This window comes from Pagrus major, chromosome 20 (assembly GCF_040436345.1).
Source record: "Pagrus major chromosome 20, Pma_NU_1.0".
Classification (NCBI taxonomy): Eukaryota; Metazoa; Chordata; class Actinopteri; order Spariformes; family Sparidae; genus Pagrus; species Pagrus major.
Window position 1 is genome coordinate 16,606,841 of NC_133234.1, and position 18,634 is coordinate 16,625,474.

Below are 18,634 nucleotides of genomic sequence, written 5' to 3' on the forward strand. Positions count from 1 at the left end.
ATTTGTTTTCTCGAGATCTCGAGTTATTATCTCGAAATAACAACTGCCGTTTTCCCGAGATAACAAGTTAATTTCATTTGTTTTCTCGAGATCTGGAGTTATTATCTCGAAATAACAACTGCGTTTTCCCGAGATAACGGGATAATTTTCTCGAGATCTCGAGATAACGAAACTTTGTTTTCCCGAGATAACGATATAATTAATTCGAGATCTCGAGATAATGACTGTGATATGATAGGCCTGAGATTGTGGAGACACCCGGGACCTCGTAGCTGGTCAGCTATGTAGTTAACAACGACATCAGGCTCACTTAGATTGCGCAGCCGATATAGCTGAAGCCTTGCTAACCGTCTTTTTAGATTACTCACACTAATGTGTGTATTATCTGTAATAGCAAGGCATAATGCTATTTCAGCCTGTGTCAGGCCTTGATTGAAAAGATATGTGACGTGGTGATCGATATGCTCCTGCTCCTCTGACATTGCTACACTGAATGATGTTTCCTGCAATGATTTAATATACTACACTATCGTTTTGTTTTCTCAAGATCTCGAATTAATTATATCGTTTTCTCGGGAAAACAAAGTTTCGTTATCTCGAGATCTCGAGAAAATTATTCTGTTATCTTGGGAAAACAAGATAACGGGAAGCCCTAAAGGGCCATGCATTCATACATTTTATTTCCTCTGTTTTCCCGTGATAACGAATATTTCATTTGTTTTTTCGAGATCTCGAGTTATTATCTCGAAATAACAACTGCAGTTTTATTTCGAGATAATAACTCGTGATCTCGAGAAAACAAATGAAATTAACTCGCTTCCGTAGTTTTCTCAAGATCTCGAATTAATTATATCGTTATCTCGGGAAAACAAAGTTTCGTTATCTCGAGATATCGAGAAAATTATCCTGTTATCTCGGGAAAAATGCAGTTGTTATTTCGAGATAATAACTTGAGATCTCGAGAAAACAAATGAAATTAACTCGTTATCAAGGGAAAACGGAGGAAATAAAATGTATGAATGCATGGCCCTTTAGGGCTTCCGTACATTGTTTCTATCGATTAATTATCTTTTTTTACTGCTCTGACTATTTTCTCTTTATTCTATGCAAATGCAATGAGGATGCAATGCTGGTATTTATCTGAAAGAAGGACAAATTGATGAATTTATGGATTATCATTACTTAAAAATGTTCTCATTTCAGCCTCTCTTCTACCACAAGGTGGAGCAACTTGATTGAGACAGAGAAAACTCAGCATAACCTGTGTGTGAGCAGATCAAAGATTCTGAACTAAAAGAAGCTGCAACATGTGCCTTAGGATCTTCAAGAACTGGGGATATACATTACTAAGGCTGCTGATAAAATGAAAATATTGAAATACATATTGTTAAAAGCATAACCTTCAGATTCAAGACAGGGTGAGGTGCAAAACAAGTACAGTAACTGTCACATCCGAGTATGATTCTGATGGGGCACCAAGGTTGTGTGTCATACCCTCCCTCTCTCTCCTGTGATCCCTTTCTAAATCTCCCATTTGAATCTATCCATCAAAGGCAAACATGACAAAACAAAACATACAAAAAGTTGACATTAATCATCTTTATTATAACAATGCTTAAGTACACAACATGTGAGAGTAGATTATTCAGTTAATGAAAGATGTGTTGCGTCATGCTCATTTGTTGCACAGATCAGTGCGGCAGCATGTGACAGATGTGCGAGCACCTGGACGATTCAGCTCTGTGCATTTGTCTGATTCCATACAATCCTTTGAGAAGAAGATAGCTGCGAAAACATGGAAAAAGACAGGATGGATTATCAGACAACATCTTCAAGTTTTAAATGAGTGTGATGAGTGAATTTCTCCTGGTAATGCATTTTTTCCTCAGTGTTTGATTAGCTGATCAGCAGCCAACACTTACTGGATCCAATTAGGCTGACGCTGCCACAGACTTCAGTTGAGCTGCTGCAGGTCTTCACAGGGCTTGAACACAGATTAACGCCACCGCAGTTACATGTCAAGGCCTCACCTGGGGAAAAAGAGAATAACGCTCAACTGTTTTATTCAAACTAACGCTGCATTTTTTCTGCCACAAACTATTTTCATTTAGCTCTAAAATCTGCTCAAAGCAGACACACTGGGAACACAACATTTCAAAGAAGGACTCATTCAACTTTGATCAAACAGACTGCAGGTTTGTTGTGTTTCCTGCGCATTAACTCACCCTGAGTGACAACCAACGACACCAGAAGAGGAAGAAGAATCACAGTCTTCATGTTTTCACACCAATCTCTGTATAAATAAAGCAGGAGAAATCAAATTCCACATTTGCAGGGAGCACTGTCATAATCCACGTATTAAAATCCTTAAAGATATCCCACCTGGTAAATTGTCCCGCTGCAGTTTTGATACTTCAAATGTGTAGCTTCCTTTTTATTTGAACTTGTTCAGAAATCGATGCAAACCCAGTGTATCATTAACTCTAAAGTTGTCTACTGGGGTTTTGAACACAAACAGAGCGCTTTAACAAGGTCAAACATTGATGCTTGCAAAACCCAGTATGACCTAATATGAATAGCTTTTATTGTCATGTTTTTAAAATGTTGACAACGACTCTATACTTATAGCTCTAGATAGCAGAGAGGACCTGATCCAGTTCCAATGTATATGCCACTCTACATAATAGAACACAGTTTGAAACAGGTTCACCTTAAATGCACAACTTTCACAGTTTAGTGCACTGATGTCCCACAACATACAGCTGGTTCCCTTTTTGATTTTTTCACCCCTGTGCCTCAGACATCTACCACTATGTAAAGCACAAGCTGTACACCTAGAAAATGGTTTCCAACAATGCTAAAAAAGCGCCAAACCAGCTGCGCATTCGCATGACAAATTATGACTTTTATGTGCCCTGTGTCTTTTATTCCTCCTCATTTTATTAGAATAACAACAACAGATCACACGAAATTAGAAACAATCTTCAAACATAAGAAAAGATCAGCTTTAAGGTTCATTATTGACTTTGGATTTTGAAAAGTTCCCGTAGGTGGACCTTGTGCTTGACTCATTTTTTCTGCCAAAATCAGAGAAGCTGTTTTGTAACAAAAACAAAGTTGAAAATGACCAGATACACAAAAATGTAATTATGACATGAGAAATTGAAGCAAAACGATATGAAACAGAGGTGTGAAAATGATGTCATTTAAATCAGGAACAAAGATGAGCCTGAATTTAGATTTATTCTAGGAAAATGGCTCAACATAATTGTAAACAAATGAAAGTTCTTCATCTTGCAGGCAAAACGTTGTTTCTTGTTTTTTTCTTTCTTCTTCACCTTGAAACCAGTTAATATTGGTGTTTATGTATTACGTAAACCTTGGGTGTTGTGTAAACATAAAGTTTATGTGGACAGATAACAAAATGCATCACAGACCCTTTCTTTTCTTTATTTTATGCTTTCCTTAACTTGTGCTAGTCTTAAGTTAATACTGACGCCTCTATGTGATCTCCACAAGCAAACTAATTCAAATGAACAATGTTAACTTTCTTTTACTTTTGTCCACAGGCGATGCCAGAATTAACAAATAATGAAAGTTTCTCGTAGAAACTTTAAATGAATATTGGTACTTATACCATAATTATTTACCATTTTGTCAATTCATCACTTTTTTATTGGCTGCTCTGATTAGTTACTGTGTATTTTATGCAAGTGCAATGACGGCCCAGCCAGCGGATGTCGTGCAATCCATATACAGTAACATCCTCAGTTCGATTCTGACTGGACACTTGTGTTGCGTGTCATGTCTCTCTTCCACTGTCGAATGAAACTTCCCAAAGATAAGAAAAAAATGAAGGATGATAAAGGTGTTGTTTGTCCTGTCCTAACAGGTGTGATAGAGCTGAGACGTCAAAGACGCACAGACTGTACAAGCCCACACAATCCTGAAAAGAGATCTGATCAGCCAAGTAATTAAAATCACTGGTGTGGGTGTATACCACGGATGTGCAGGGCCTTTCATGATTTTAGTGAAAACGACAGAGAGGATATTTAAAAATGTACCACAGTATGTTCTGAATAAAAACTTCATCATACTAATTTTAAAAGTTACGATGCACCAAAAAATTTTGCTTCATGATGTTTTAGAAAACCATTTGAAGACATAAATGACAACAATGACAACTGATCTTTATTATGATAACACTAAAGTACACAAGACTTGAGAGTACATCATTTTTTTTGCATGATTTTGCTCAGTTGCACAGATCAGTGCTGCAGCATGTGGTGAAATAGTAGGGTGGATAATGCAACCCCAGGCAGTCATCTAATCCAGACATGCAACCCTTTACTATCCTGGCAGCTGTGAGAACATGGAAAAAGACAAGATGAATGTCCTGAAATGTTTTCACTGAAAGTTATGACTCTGAATTGTTGCAACTGATGTAATTTGTCCTTAGTGTTTTCCAGCTGAGCAGTTCACTGAAGGAGCGGTCTATACTTACAGGATCCACTGACGAGGATGGTGGCACAGACAGGATCTGTGCCGTATTCACAGGTCTCCACAGGGCCCGTACAGGTCGTCTGCTGGCAGTGACATATCAAAGCGTCACCTGTAAAGCAAAAAAATTTAATTGTTGTACCGTACACAAACTAGTGTTGAATTTTCACATTCCACAATAAAGACCCCTGTGTCACCTGGCCAGTTTTGAGTAGGACATGATTTGATTTAACAGACTGCAGGTTTGTTGTGTTTTCTGTACATTAACTCACCCTCGCTGACAACCAACGACACCAGAAGAGCAAGAATCACAGTCTTCATGTTTCACACCAATCGCTGTTTGAATAAAGCAAAAGAAATCAAGTGCCATACTTTACTACAGATCAACGACAGCTGACATATTAAAAAACTAAAAGATATCCCACCTGCTGAATTGTTCCACTGGAGTTTTGATACCTCAAATGCGTCTTGCCAGGCGGCCAGCTTCCTTTATAATCTGTATTTGTTGAGCAATCGCTGCAAATTCAGTGTATGATTAACTCTAAAATTGTCATCTGGGTCGTTCTCACAAATGTTCCATGGATGCAGGGATAATACACGATGATACCGCTGATTCACAAAATATAGGTTTTTAAAAAATAAATTGAAAAAAATTTGTAAACAAGGACACTCGAAATCTTTAAGATCCTTTATGATCCTATCCATTTCAAACAGATTTTCTCTATTTTTTTCTTGTTTCTGTCTAATAAAGGCAAAATGCAAAAAAGAAAAAAAGAAACAAACAAACAAACGGACAGATAAAAACAGATGACACAGGTGTTGTGACTCACAAACTAAGTGCGATAAACCATATTCACTGAGGCCATTTTCTTCTGACATTGAATGCTGACATAATGTCATGCTGCTGTGTTCCAGGTTGCAAGCCATATAAACGCAGGGAATCTGAAAACTTGTCATCAATTACCACTTGCCAGTTGATGAGCAACTGAAAAGACAATGGATGATGACAACCTGGAGGGACATCAAGCCATATTTCACATTAAAGCAACATATTTGATAACCCATTAGCTAACGCTAGCATTGAAACACTTCCTAGCTATTATACTGTTGAATAGATTCAGTGTGTTTCACTTCCAGGATTAAATAAATGTGTCCAAGATGTGTGGTAATAGTTTTGAATTAATTTACAGCTTTCCTTCTGTGTCGAGTAACACTATCCAACAGTTAGCTAGGAAGCATTTGAATGCTAACGTCAGCTGATCAAACGGAAGCTAATTGGTCATCAAATATGTTGTTTTACCGCAAAATTTGGACTTATGACCTTCCAGCTTTTCACCATCAATTGTCTTTTTAGTTGCTGATGTGCGCTGATAATGTAGAATTAATTTATGCCTTTACTATTGTATCATGTAACACTATGAAAAGGTAATGTTAATCTTAGCTAGGAAGTGGTTGAATGCTGACATTAGCTGCTGAACGCAGCAGCACCACATTTAAGTTTCCCAACAGATTCATGTCGTTTTGGAAAACCATTAGGAAAAACTTGAAAAAATGAAATATAAAAAGTGAAAAATAGCACAAGTGAGGTAACTAACTGATCTTTATTTTGAGAGATGTGTTGCATGATGCTCATTCATCAGTTGCACAGATCAGTGCTGCAGCAAGTTGTATACGATCTATAAGGATGAAATCTCCACCCGCAGTCACTCGGCTCCCGGCAGCCCTTAGAGTTGGGAACTGTGAGAGCATGGAAACAGACAGGATGGATTATCTATCAGACAACTTCTACAAGTTTCCAATGAAAGTAATGACTCTGAATTGATCCAGGTAATGCATTTTTTTTTCCCTGAGTGTTTTCAGATGAAAAGTACACAGGCTCCACTTACAGGGTCCAGAATAATAGACGGTGTTGCCACAGACAGGATTTGGTCCAAATCACCAATGTCCGAAAGATGCTAAATCATCTGAAGTCAGGCAGCTTTCTGTGCCTGAACAGTACTGGTCAGCACAGTTACATTCCAATGCTTCACCTGGAAAATTAACAAAATCACTTTCAATTGTTGAATTCAAACTAGGGCTTCATTTTCACTGCCAAAATAGTTGTTCTTTAGCTATAAAATCTGTTAAAAACAGACACACTGGGAACATAAAGACTTTAATGCCACCAGGATAGTTTTAGATCAAACAGACTGCAGGTTTGTTGTGTTTCCTGTGCATTAACTCACCCTGGCTGACGACCAACAACACCAGAAGAGCAAGAATCACAGTCTTCATGTTTTCACGGTGTCTTGTGTACACCAATCTCTGCTCGAATAAGAGCAAAAGAAATCAAGTGCAATATTATGTTTGGAGATCTGTCATCATCCACATTTGAAAAAACTTCAAGATATCTCACCTCCTGCAGGTTGGATGTCTCAAATGTGTACTGCAAATCTACCAGCTTCCTCTTTTTTTATCTGAATCTGCTGAGTGATCGATGCAAATCCAGTGTATCATTAACTTTAGTATTTTCACCTGGGTTTCACTCACAGAGTGATTTATTAAACTGCACTTCATGCTAAAAATGGTTTGGTTTGGTGTGTTTATCGAGTTCACCGGTATGTAAAAAACAATCTGCAAAGTTGCACTTAAACCTAGAAAGGGTTTTTAAATAAAGCTGTCCCTTTGCTCGACAAATTGTGCCTTTAATGGGCTCTGTTTATTTTTTATCTTCCTTCATTTTATTATAACAACAACAACAGCTCACACAAAAAGAGAAAAGATCTACAATTATAAAACAAACTGTTAAGCTTCGTTATTGATTTTCCAGTAAGGGGGACCTTGAACCAAGATGGTAATACACACACACACACAGACACACACACACACACACACACACACACACACACACACACACACACACACACCCGTCACAGCATCTCAGCCACCACAAGGTGGTGCAATCTGATAGAAAGACAAAACTAAAACTGTGGCTTGATAAATTGTGACTTTTACAGGCTCTTTTTTATTCTATTCTTCCTCATTTAATTATAATAACGACAACAGAACATCACACAAAATGAGAAGAGATCTTCAAACACAAGAGAGGTCCAGCTCAAAGGTTCATTATTGCCTTTGGAAACTGAATTTTTCCAGTAAGTGAACGTTGTACTGTGATCGTCTGCCAAAGTCAGAGAAGCTGTTTTGTAATGAAAACAAACAACCAGATAAACACAATGAGCTCACGGTGGTCTATGACAAAATCAAGCAAAACATAATAAATCAAATCAGGATCAAATAAATCATTATGACTGTGCAGAAAGGAGTTTGATGCAATTTTGGAAGAGGGTGTGTCATCATTTGGATTTTGTGGTGTTTTTTTTGGTGGTGTTTCTGTGCTTGTGTGCTTTGCAGAGGTGCTCTGGAGAGGCTGGGCGTGGCTTTCCTGATGACTCGCACACAAAAAACATAGTGGTGCGTGTATATGCTGGGCATTACGGTAAGAGCGAGGAGGAACCAATTTCAAAATTAAAACTAATGATCTTCTGGTGAACATGTTTTCACATTCATTCAGTCTGTCAATAATTAATGAATGAATGAACAAATTAATTAATAAAAAATACAAACTATATATTAAAATCAGTCCTGTTAATAAGGTTTGTTGTATTTCCTTTTACGTTAACTCACACTGACTGAAAACCAATGATGACAGAAGTCACATGTCAATTGTTTTGTGTAACCTAAGAAAACTTTAGCCTATAGGTTCATTATTGACCTTGGAAATTGAAGTTTGAGAGCAAACTTTAAGAGAGAAAAATGAGGAGGCATAAAAAGAGAAAAACAGCAACATTTAAACACATGATGCTTTAATATGATCACAATACACACTACATGTCAAGACAATATAGTATCAGAGTGTTGATCGTCAGGGTCATTTATCTGTTGCACTCATCAGTGTTGCAGCATGCAGCGGTTGAGATCCCAGGTTTATTCAGTATCGTGCACTGATATGGTGTCATGCAGCCCTTGAAGTAGTTGATATCTGTGAAAACATGGACAAAGACAGGATGGATCATCAGGAAAAGTATTTGTCTTCCTCCTCTTATTATAATTATTATTAGTAGTAGCTGTTCACGTTATTGTGTCCCCAGTGAAGAATGAAGCACTCACTGGATCCAGCGGTAAAGATGACACTGCCACAGACGGGGTTCGGACCGTGGCAGGTCTCCACAGGGCTTGAGCACCGCTTCATGCCTCCACACTTACACCTCAGGGCTTCACCTAGGAAAAAAAAAAGAAATGTGATTCAACGTCCTATGTCGAATAACTTGGTGAAATTTAGTCAAAATCGACTGCGGGTCTGCACGTTAACTCACTCTGGCTGACAACCAGTGCTACAAAAAGAGCAAGAATCACAGTCTTCATGTTTTCACAGCTTCACGTCTCTTCACACAAGTCTCTGTAGAAAAAGGGGGCGAAGTGATCCAGATGAATTGTCCTACTGGAGCACCAACACCCTGTTCTCCTTTATACCCACTTTTGTTGCGTAATTTACAAAATACCATTGCATTTATTTGAAACTTTTGAAATTGCCATCTGGGTTTTCCCCACAGAGTGACTCATCAAGGAAAGAAAACACCCATGACTCACAGAGGGAAAGCACTGCACAGTAGGTAGCTCATTAACCCTACAGAGAGTAACCACACAAACAAGATATATTAAGACCTGTACTACTCATAATGCTCTCAATTTTGTCAACTTTTTGTTATAAGTGACCCAACCCTTGAGTTGAAGAGACTGTGATTTGACAGTGCAATGTCGAGATATTTCCCCACTTGTGTTACTCGATGTGTTTGTCTGATAAGCTGTGTTGTTGACATGAGAGGCCCCTTGAAACTGAGCCAGAGGACATCAACCAAACTCCAAATAAAGATGAATCACGATTGTTTTTTTGTTTTTTTGATTGTTTTTTTTTTCTAACGGTTTTGGAAAACCTTTGGAAAAACTTGAAAAAATGAAATATAAAAAGTGAAAAATGGCAAAAGTGAGGTAACTGACTGATCTTAATTTTGAGAGATGTGTTGCATGATGCTCATTCATCAGTTGCACAGATCAGTGGTACAGCAGGTTGTATACGATCTATAAGGATGAAATCTCCACCCACACTCACTCGGCTCCCGGCAGCCCTTAGAGCTGGGAACTGTGAGAACGTGGAAACAGACAGGATGGATTATCTATCAGACAACTTCTACAAGTTTCCAATGAAAGTAATGACTCTGAATTGATCCAGGTAATGCATTTTTATACCTGAGTGTTTTCAGATGAAAAGTACACAGCCTCCACTTTCAGGGTCCAGAATAATAGACGGTGTTGCCACAGACAGGATTTGGTCCAAATCCCCACTGTCCCATGTAGAATTTCAAAATTAAAGCCCGATATAAAAATGCTGTCTGAAATCCAAATCAATATGGGTTTCATCTTCTAACACTCACAGCATCTCATCTACCACAAGGTGGTGCAATGTGATAGAAAGAGAAAACTCAGCAGGTCCTGTGTGTGATCAGTGGTCCTGTGATTCATTCCCACTAGTGAATAAACAAACAACTGATGTTCCTTACAAGCTGAGTTAGCTCTTCTTAGCAGGGCGGAGGTATGACTGATGAAAAGAAAAATGCTAAAATACAAAAGTTCTTAAAACACAACCTGTTGCTTAAATACAGGCAGAGGTGCAAAACATGAACAGCACCAGTTTCATTTTGACGGGACAAATACCGGTACTTGTTTCTAAATCTGCCCTTTGGACAAAACAGACACATTGGGAAAGCATCCTGGTTGATTTTGAGGAGAATATCGCCCAGTTTTGATCAAATACACAGCAGGTTTGTTGTATTTCCTTTACGTTAACTCACACTGACTGAAAACCAGTGATGACAGAAGTCACATGTCAATTGTTTTGTGTAACCTAAGAAAACTTTAGCCTATAGGTTCATTATTGACCTTGGAAATTGAAGTTTGAGAGCAAACTTTAAGAGAGAAAAATTAGGAGGCATAAAAAGAGAAAAACAGCAACATTTAAACACATGATGCTTTAATATGATCACAATACACACTACATGTCAAGACAATATAGTATCAGAGTGTTGATCGTCAGGGTCATTTATATGTTGCACTCATCAGTGTCGCAGCATGCAGCGGTTGAGATCCCAGGTTGATTCAGTATTGTGCACTGATATGGTGTCATGCAGCCCTTGAAGTAGTTGATTTCTGTGAAAACATGGACAAAGACAGGATGGATCATCAGGAAAAGTATTTGTCTTCCTCCTCTTATTATAATTATTATTAGTAGTAGCTGTTCACGTTATTGTGTCCCCAGTGAAGAATGAAGCACTCACTGGATCCAGCGGTAAAGATGACGCTGCCACAGACGGGGTTCGGACCGTGGCAGGTCTCCACAGGGCTTGAGCACCGCTTCATGCCTCCACACTTACACCTCAGGGCTTCACCTAGGAAAAAAAAAAAGAAATGTGATTCAACGTCCTATGTCGAATAACTTGGTGAAATTTAGTCAAAATCGACTGCGGGTCTGCACGTTAACTCACTCTGGCTGACAACCAGTGCGACAAAAAGAGCAAGAATCACAGTCTTCATGTTTTCACGTCGTCAAGTCTCTGTAGAAAAAAGGTGGCGAAGTGATCCAGATGAATTGTCCTACTGGAGCACCGACACCCTGGCCTCCTTTATACCCACTTTTGTTGCGTAATTTACAAAATACCATTGTCAGTTTATCTGAAACTTTTGATATTGCCATCTGGATTCTCATGGGTGTCTTCTTTCCTTGATGAATCACTTTGTGACCCAGATGGCAATTTCAAAAGTTTCAGATAAAATGACAATGGTTTTTTGTAAATTATGCAACAAAAGTGGGTATAAAGGAGGCCAGGGTGTTGGTGCTCCAGTAGGATGATTCATCTGGATCACTTTGCCACCTTTTTTCTACAGAAACTTGTGCGATGATACGTGAAGCTGTGAAAACATGAAGACTGTGATTCTTGCTCTTTTTGTCTCACTGGTGCACATTCCCCACTTGTGTGTACTCGTGTTTGTCTGATAAGCTGTGTTGTTGACATGAGAAGCCCGTTGAAGCCAGAGGACATCGAACTCCAAATAAAGATGAATCACAATTGGGTTTTTTTTTTGTTGTTGTTACTTGAAAAGCCTGAATGCAAAAAAATGAAACTGCTTGAATGAAAGTTAATATAGATATAAAGAGTTTCACGAAGTTCCCTCTAGGACAAAAACATGAAAGATACTGTAGGTTCACTTATATAATCGGATTGCGAGCCGAGAACAGATCAGCCCAAATGAAAAAAAAGGGATAAACCACCAAAAACTCCACGGCCGTTAATGAGAGAAACAACAGCTGCAAATCCTCTTCTATTTTTAAGAGAGCCGAACATCCCGGTGGCTGCACATTAATACGTTAATAATTTAATTAAGAGAATTCACTCATTTTAAACTTGGCAGCAGCTCTGAAAAGTTGGTGTAAACCAAAAATTCACATGAGTCCTGAAATACAAATTTAACTGGAGCCACACACAATGTAAATGCTGAACCATCTGAGCATTTCACCCCTTTTTTTCCTCATTTTGTTCCTTTCCTTCAGTGTTTTATGCAGGTTCTGTTGCATGTAAAAGATCCTGAAAGTTAAAAAGGTCAAAGTCCACACCAGCAGAAGCTCCTCTCTCCCACAGAAAACTCTGCTCCTGAAACGCCTCGTCAATAGTCCCGCCTTTAATTCTGTGACTTTGTGACATCACCCTACCTCACCATGTTACACATTTGCATAAGTAATGCCTCATGGCTAGTTTGGCACTTAGAAATGACCAATCAGAGCAGACACAGTATTCAGGAGGAGGGGCTTTAAAGAGACAGGAGCTAAAACAGAGTGTTTCAGACAGAGGGGGGATGCAGAGCTGCAGAATCAGAAAACTGATGTGTTTTTTAAGCATAAAGCATGTAAACCTATTCTATTTTAAGGTTCATAAATAAAATTATGAAGCTGAAAATGAGCATAATATGCCTCCTTCAATACTTTTACAGTTAGAGTGAATATGAGGCTCCTGTAGCTATTAAAACTGTTGATCTGAATCTCTTTGTTCAGGATTGATTGCTTTAATTAATGATTAATGAGGTTTCTTGCTCTTTCATTTGACGTTTTTAATCACAGATAAGATTACATTTGAGGGGAATGATGAGTGTGTTTTTAATTGTCTAAAACATGTCAGAACACATATTTGAACCCCGTTTTGTTACAAAGAATAAACGCAGGAAATTTTTCCCAACAGTATCTCCATTAAAACTACATGTGCTGAAATCAATCCAACCTGCCTTTGGTTGACATATTTGTGACATTATATTAATGACTCATTATTTGTTTAATGTGTTATAATCAGAAATTAACTTTTTTTTGATTTACTCTAATCTTCCTCTGCATTTTTTTAAAGGGTAATGCCTCAAAGTCCTGTAATTAAAATGATTCCCTGATGCTTTTTTTGCATCACGTGTTTGGATTTTAGAAGAAAACACTTTGAATTCAACAAGATAAGCAACTCCACCAATTTTACACATTAAAGTGGGTTTACAGGTCTTGGGGAGTACAACGGCATATGTGGAAAAGTAATATAAAGCCTTTTGTGTGTAATCTGATAAATTCCCTCCAGTGATGTCACTCAGTGGCTGAAACCCTGGTGCCTACATTACCCATAGTGCAACTGAGCCACTGAGTGACATCACTGGAGGCAGTTTATCAGATTACATGCAGCGTCCTCTGGAGCCTTCTCTAAAGTTACCCTTTAAGTCCCCAAGTGTCAGAATACTGCACACCAGCCTCTCCAGTGGGGGAACGGGACAGGTATGAACTACATACATAAACCTATGAACTATAACTATGTCCGTCTTTCTCAGGGTATGAAACTTACCAACTGTATGAAGCAATAAAGTACTATGACATACAATACACTTATGCATCAATACTTTGGGGTTTGGGAATCAACCTGTCAAACACACAAATTAAAGCATACTCTTAATGGATGCACAGAAAGGTCTTTTCTGCAGTGTTGACACAAAGTTCCTGAGCTTAAATCAGAGTTGAATATTAATTAATTATTATTCCTGACTCATTTGAATAATATGTTTCTTTTTCTGACATTTCTTTCCCAGAAAAATAACATACATCAAGTGTGATAAGTGTGTTTACACAGCAAATGACACATTCGTACATTTCTGCATACTTTATTTTGTCAGCCAACGAGAAATCATTCAAAAAGAACAAAGTTCCTGAATACTCTGAATATTGTATGAGTATCATGAGTTAATGTTTTGTTCCCAGGAGGCATTCGTATTCTGTAAATTAATGAAAGTGCTAAATATTTCATGGGACCCACTTTTCATCTAAATATGTGTATTTATTTATATTTAATTTATCAGCAGCTATGTTGTGTTTCTAGAATTGTAGATCCTTGAGAAAGAATTTTTCAAGCTTTTTTTTCGTGGAGCAAGTAATTAAACCTATTTCACAGCGCTATCTTCAATGCCTTGGTGAAGGATAAGTAGGAAATTTATTCACATCTCCTGAAGGATCTTTAGGACAGCGTAAAACTGGAGATGGAATTAAAACTGAAACCATAAATTATGTACCGTGAACTGATTAGTGGAGTCTGGATTTTAGATGTTCATACACCGAGAACTCACAAATAAATAAATAAAAACGTTGGAACTGAGAAAAACATTCAATGTAAAACAATAAACAATCTAAGCTGTGTGATGCACATACTCTACTCCCTATATGCAAGGTGAGGCATGTATGACCTGTCTGATTTACAAATACAGCATCTGTGCACACAATCAACAGGTTGTCATGTAGAATGCTTACACATTGATTTGGAAACCTTTTCCTTAGGAAAAAGAATAAAAAACTTTACCATGCAAGGAGGTAACAGGTATTATCAACTGCAAATTGCTCTGAGGATGTTGGAAAAAATATACAGTATATACTGGAACCCACTGCTGTTGAGCTTCTTTTTTTTCTTTAAAGACACACTTCAGTAAAGCTGAGATAATGCACAAATGACATGCGTAGTTTGCATAGAAATGGTGTAAGTTGCGTGGAGTTTGACAAATATGAGAGCCCAGGAGTTCAGAAAGGGAAATACAGCGCACATTGACAATCTCCAGCAGAGTCTCTTTAAACACTGTCAGGACTTGTTGCATGTTCATAACTTGAGTTTCTCATTCAGTCTTTCGTTCCAGTGATCCTGTCGTTAAAAAAGCAGTTTAATCTGTGAGGTCCAGACACCACGACTGCTCTGTGCTCTGAGTCTGGACGCCGATGCTGGACCTTCGCGATGACGCGCTTTCACTGTCCCTGCTCTCCATAGAGCCCCCGTTCCCCAGTAGGCACTCCAGACTGGTGTGTTCTATGGCAGATGGGTCGCCCAGGGGAAGTTGGGGCTCGGGAGCATCCGATCGCGGTGATCCTGAATCCAGTGAGGATCTCAGAGACTGGCCTGGTAATGTGGGTGGAGAGGCAGGCACCGGGTGGATTGAGGGGCGTGAGTCCTCCATTTGGAAGATGGAGGTGTCCTGGATCAGATTGTGAGATGCTGGGGCAGACATCAGACCACAAATGTCCTCGTGTGTGGCCAAGTTGAGATGGGAGTCAGAGGTCAGGCAGAGATGGGGGTAAGAACTGGGGGACGAGTCCAGCAGGCTGCGTGTGGACGTCCCTGTAGGAGCACTGGAGAGAAGGCAAGAGTATTCATCGCTATCACTAGGAGGCTGCAGGCACAACGTGGGCTGGGACTGGCTGATGGTGGTCGGGCTAGCACTGAGGGGTCTGTTTTCAGAGTCTTCATGCCCGGCATGAGGTGCACGGCCTGAGCTTCCACCCTGTAGGCCTGGGCCGACGCTCAGAAGAGACGGGCTGCTCCACAGATGTGTGTTCACGCTCTCGGAGCCGTGACACGGGCCTGACCTGGGTGCAGAGTTTACAGAGAGGTTAGCGGGTGGACTTGTGGATTGAGGCCGGTGGTGAGTCTCTGTTTGGGTTTCAGCAGATGCACTGTAGCTCCAGTGACCTGCTGGTGCAACGATTTGGTGGGTGTAGCCTTCATGGCTCGCAGGATCGTTGTGGAGGTGGTAAGTTGAAGCTAGGTTGAAGGGCATTCCAGTGTTGGGGGCCGTGGGAGGGCTGGACACCATTTGGATGCCATACGGGTACGAGGGGAGGGAGGCGGTGTAGTGATGCACAGATACGTGGGCCTGGAGGAGGTGCATCATGTGGTGCAGGCCCTTGGTGAGCTCAGATACTTCCTGGTTTAATGTGCCCATCTGTGTAGAGAATTCACACAGTTAAAAACACTTTGAGCACATGCTATCCTTCTCCTTCATATCCTATTATTAGACTGAGACAATGTGGTAAATCACAGTTCAGCTTCACAGTACCAAAAAAGAAACAGTTCCGCCCAATTAAGTCCCCAGCACAGACTGACAAATTAATCAGCTTCTATCTTTGAGGTTTAATCTCAGACTCATGTCCAGATGTAATTTTCCGATGACCTCCAAAAAGAGAACTTAACAATTTATAATCCCCAACATGACTGTAAGATACAGCCTCATACGCAGTGGTGAAATCCAGAGGGACACGGGCTGAGGTAACTGACACAAATAGGCGAGAAAGTAGACAGAAAACTGCGAACGAGGGAGTGAAACGAGAGGCAAAGGGGACCAGAGAGGGGCCACAAGTAGAGCTAGGTTGTCATGGAATGATCTTTTTTTCATCTTAAGATTGTCGAGTCAGCACTCCCGGCTATCCTCTGCATTGCAGAGAGTGCCCTGCTGATTAATTAATATCGACTTCAGACAGCACCTACCTGGGCCCATCTGGATGCTCTCGCTGCACCTGCTTTCGCTATATTTACTTTCAAATTAAGTGTGCAGGGACGGGCTGAGATACGCGGCAGAAACCAGTCTACTTGATCTCACTGTGTGTTTCTCCCTGTCCAGTACAAGCACTGCTGATTCAGGGATGAGAGGCCAGAATTTTGCTTCTATGAGAAGAACTCAGACTTTAAGTAGCACGCAGGTTGTATATTCTTCTTCTAAATTAATTAATGCTTACAGTCCCTTTAAATAAACTTTACAGACAGGAGACAGAAGAGATAATGAGAGGGAAACAGAGCGACGTTGATTCTACATTATCTTTGGTTCAATCGATTTTAATTTGGGTTTTGGGGCTGTACCTTACCTTCTGGTTGAGTTGACTGATGCTCTGTCTGACCTCCTCTGTCTCCAGCAGCAGAGTGGCATGAGTCTGTGTGGAGTCTGGAGAAAAAGAGGAGGAGAAAACATTAAGTCGTACAAAACGATTTTTTTAATATCAATATGAAACATAATGCTGATGTGTGACTCCAGAGTTGAAAAATGGTTCACACAAGCTTTGTAGAAAGTGTCTTGACTGTATGATGTTGCTCTAGTATGTAAGGGGAAGCTCGTCAAGACTTTAAACATGATTTCCTCTCATTTCCTCTCTCCTCAGTGCACCATTTTGATGGATGTCTCAATTCCTAAAATGCATCTCGAGGATAGAGAACCATGGCGTATACACACCTACATACCACGGCAGAAGCAGGACAAATGTTCCTTTGGTTATATCAGTTATTTAAGATGATCAAATGTGCGATCAAACTTTACTTCCTTTATCATTCAGCCTCATAAAGCGCTGTTCTATCTGGATTCCTTAACGACATTTCACCTCGGTACTACTTAAGAACACTGTTATGCTCATCTGCCCGAGATCAGGTAGGCTATAACAAAACAATGGAGAGATGATGCAGCTGTGCCACACGTCACAGTGATATAATAAATAACGGCTCCGAAATGCACATATCTCATTTTATTGAATGCCTGTTGCCTCCTCTCTCCTTGTGTCCCTTGTGAGGAAAGCAATCGAGAATGTACGAACTGAGAAATGAGAAGAGCTGAATGAGGCGAATGAGAAAAAAAATAAACAAACTGCAGACAATCCTCTAGGAGGCACTGTAGGATGGACAGAAAAACAGAAACACAAAAAAGAAAACCCCACTTTTAGGATCTAGATTGCTACTGTATACCGTTGTACATCTCTGTTTCCAAAGCACTCACTATACCACAGTAAATCAGTTGAACTTCAGCTGAACTGAACTGGATATTTATCCCCGAATGATCATCAGTGAAAGCTCAGCTCAGACGATCTGTCCCCTGCTTTGACCTGTGTTGTCCTTTAACATGTTCTCTGACTCCTCAGACACCTGGCTGTCATGTCATTCCTCTGCTCTCTCATATTTCCCCAGAAGGAGGCAGGGCAGCACTGCTGTATCCACCATTTGAACTCCTGAGTTTACCTCCAGCCATCTGGCACCCAGGTTACCCTCGCAGCTGGTGGCGGTTTGCCTTACCTTGGGTGCTGCCTCCTGTGCTGGCTTTGGGCCCGCTGTGCTCCACGTTGAAATGGAACGTGTGTCCATTGTCTTCGATGCCGTCTACAACCCTGGCGGGAGGGGTGAAGAGGAGGGAAGCCGGAGTTAATGTAACAGTAGAGCTTTTTCAATTATCACTGGAGCCTACAGACGACCCAGGAATGTGCCATGAGAGCTGCTGCTGGCAGAGGCTCATGTGGGTTTGAACATGAGGAGAAGAGCCCAGTCTGGAGGGGCGGACACCTGAGCTCTCTGAACCAGCACTTACCCATATCTAGGACTTACTGGATGACTTAGGGATACATTATGAATACAGATGGTTGGGGCAGGAGGATAAGGTGCTCTGGTAATGAAATGCAGTGACATCTGTTGAAATATGCAATGCAAATACACTCCATTTACATTAAGTGGATGATGCAGGATTTTGTAGCTTGACTTTAGGTGTCCATTACTGCAGCATCTTACTCAGGTCATCTCAGGCATTTGAAGGCTATCAGATCTAGGTCGAATATATAGACTATAAAATTAGGGTAACACTTCACTTTACAGGTCCGCATATTTCAAGGCAAGTAGGTGGTAATTACCTTACCTTATCTGTCAGGTAAAAACAAGGCATCTAAGAAAGATATGAAGCTGGGCTT

At 40.1% G+C, this 18,634-nt stretch overlaps 1 protein-coding gene and 3 long non-coding RNA genes across 4 annotated transcripts in view; all 4 read right to left on the bottom strand.

Moving 5' to 3' along the window:
• Positions 1-1,940: 1,940 nt before the first annotated feature.
• LOC141015740 (uncharacterized) lies at positions 1,941-2,419 on the bottom strand. Its single transcript, XR_012180567.1, has 3 exons — positions 2,383-2,419; positions 2,226-2,293; positions 1,941-2,030 (listed from the first exon to the last, which is right to left on the bottom strand). It is a non-coding gene; the product is annotated as an uncharacterized lncRNA (long non-coding RNA).
• A 1,750-nt stretch (positions 2,420-4,169) lies between these two features.
• On the bottom strand, positions 4,170-5,037 carry LOC141015739 (uncharacterized). The gene is made up of 4 exons (XR_012180566.1): positions 4,926-5,037; positions 4,773-4,836; positions 4,505-4,612; positions 4,170-4,362 (listed from the first exon to the last, which is right to left on the bottom strand). It is a non-coding gene; the product is annotated as an uncharacterized lncRNA (long non-coding RNA).
• Positions 5,038-6,082: 1,045 nt separating this feature from the next.
• LOC141015741 (uncharacterized) lies at positions 6,083-6,927 on the bottom strand. Its single transcript, XR_012180568.1, has 3 exons — positions 6,726-6,927; positions 6,387-6,530; positions 6,083-6,237 (listed from the first exon to the last, which is right to left on the bottom strand). It is a non-coding gene; the product is annotated as an uncharacterized lncRNA (long non-coding RNA).
• A 7,884-nt stretch (positions 6,928-14,811) lies between these two features.
• LOC141015595 (voltage-gated delayed rectifier potassium channel KCNH4-like) overlaps positions 14,812-18,634 on the bottom strand; it is a 40,105-nt gene continuing 36,282 nt past the window's right edge. The window contains exons 14-16 of the mRNA XM_073489727.1: positions 17,973-18,064; positions 16,784-16,860; positions 14,812-15,867 (exon numbers count right to left, since the gene is read on the bottom strand). Coding sequence (XP_073345828.1) covers positions 14,812-15,867; positions 16,784-16,860; positions 17,973-18,064 — 1,225 coding nt within the window. The remainder of the gene's footprint in view (positions 15,868-16,783; positions 16,861-17,972; positions 18,065-18,634) is intronic.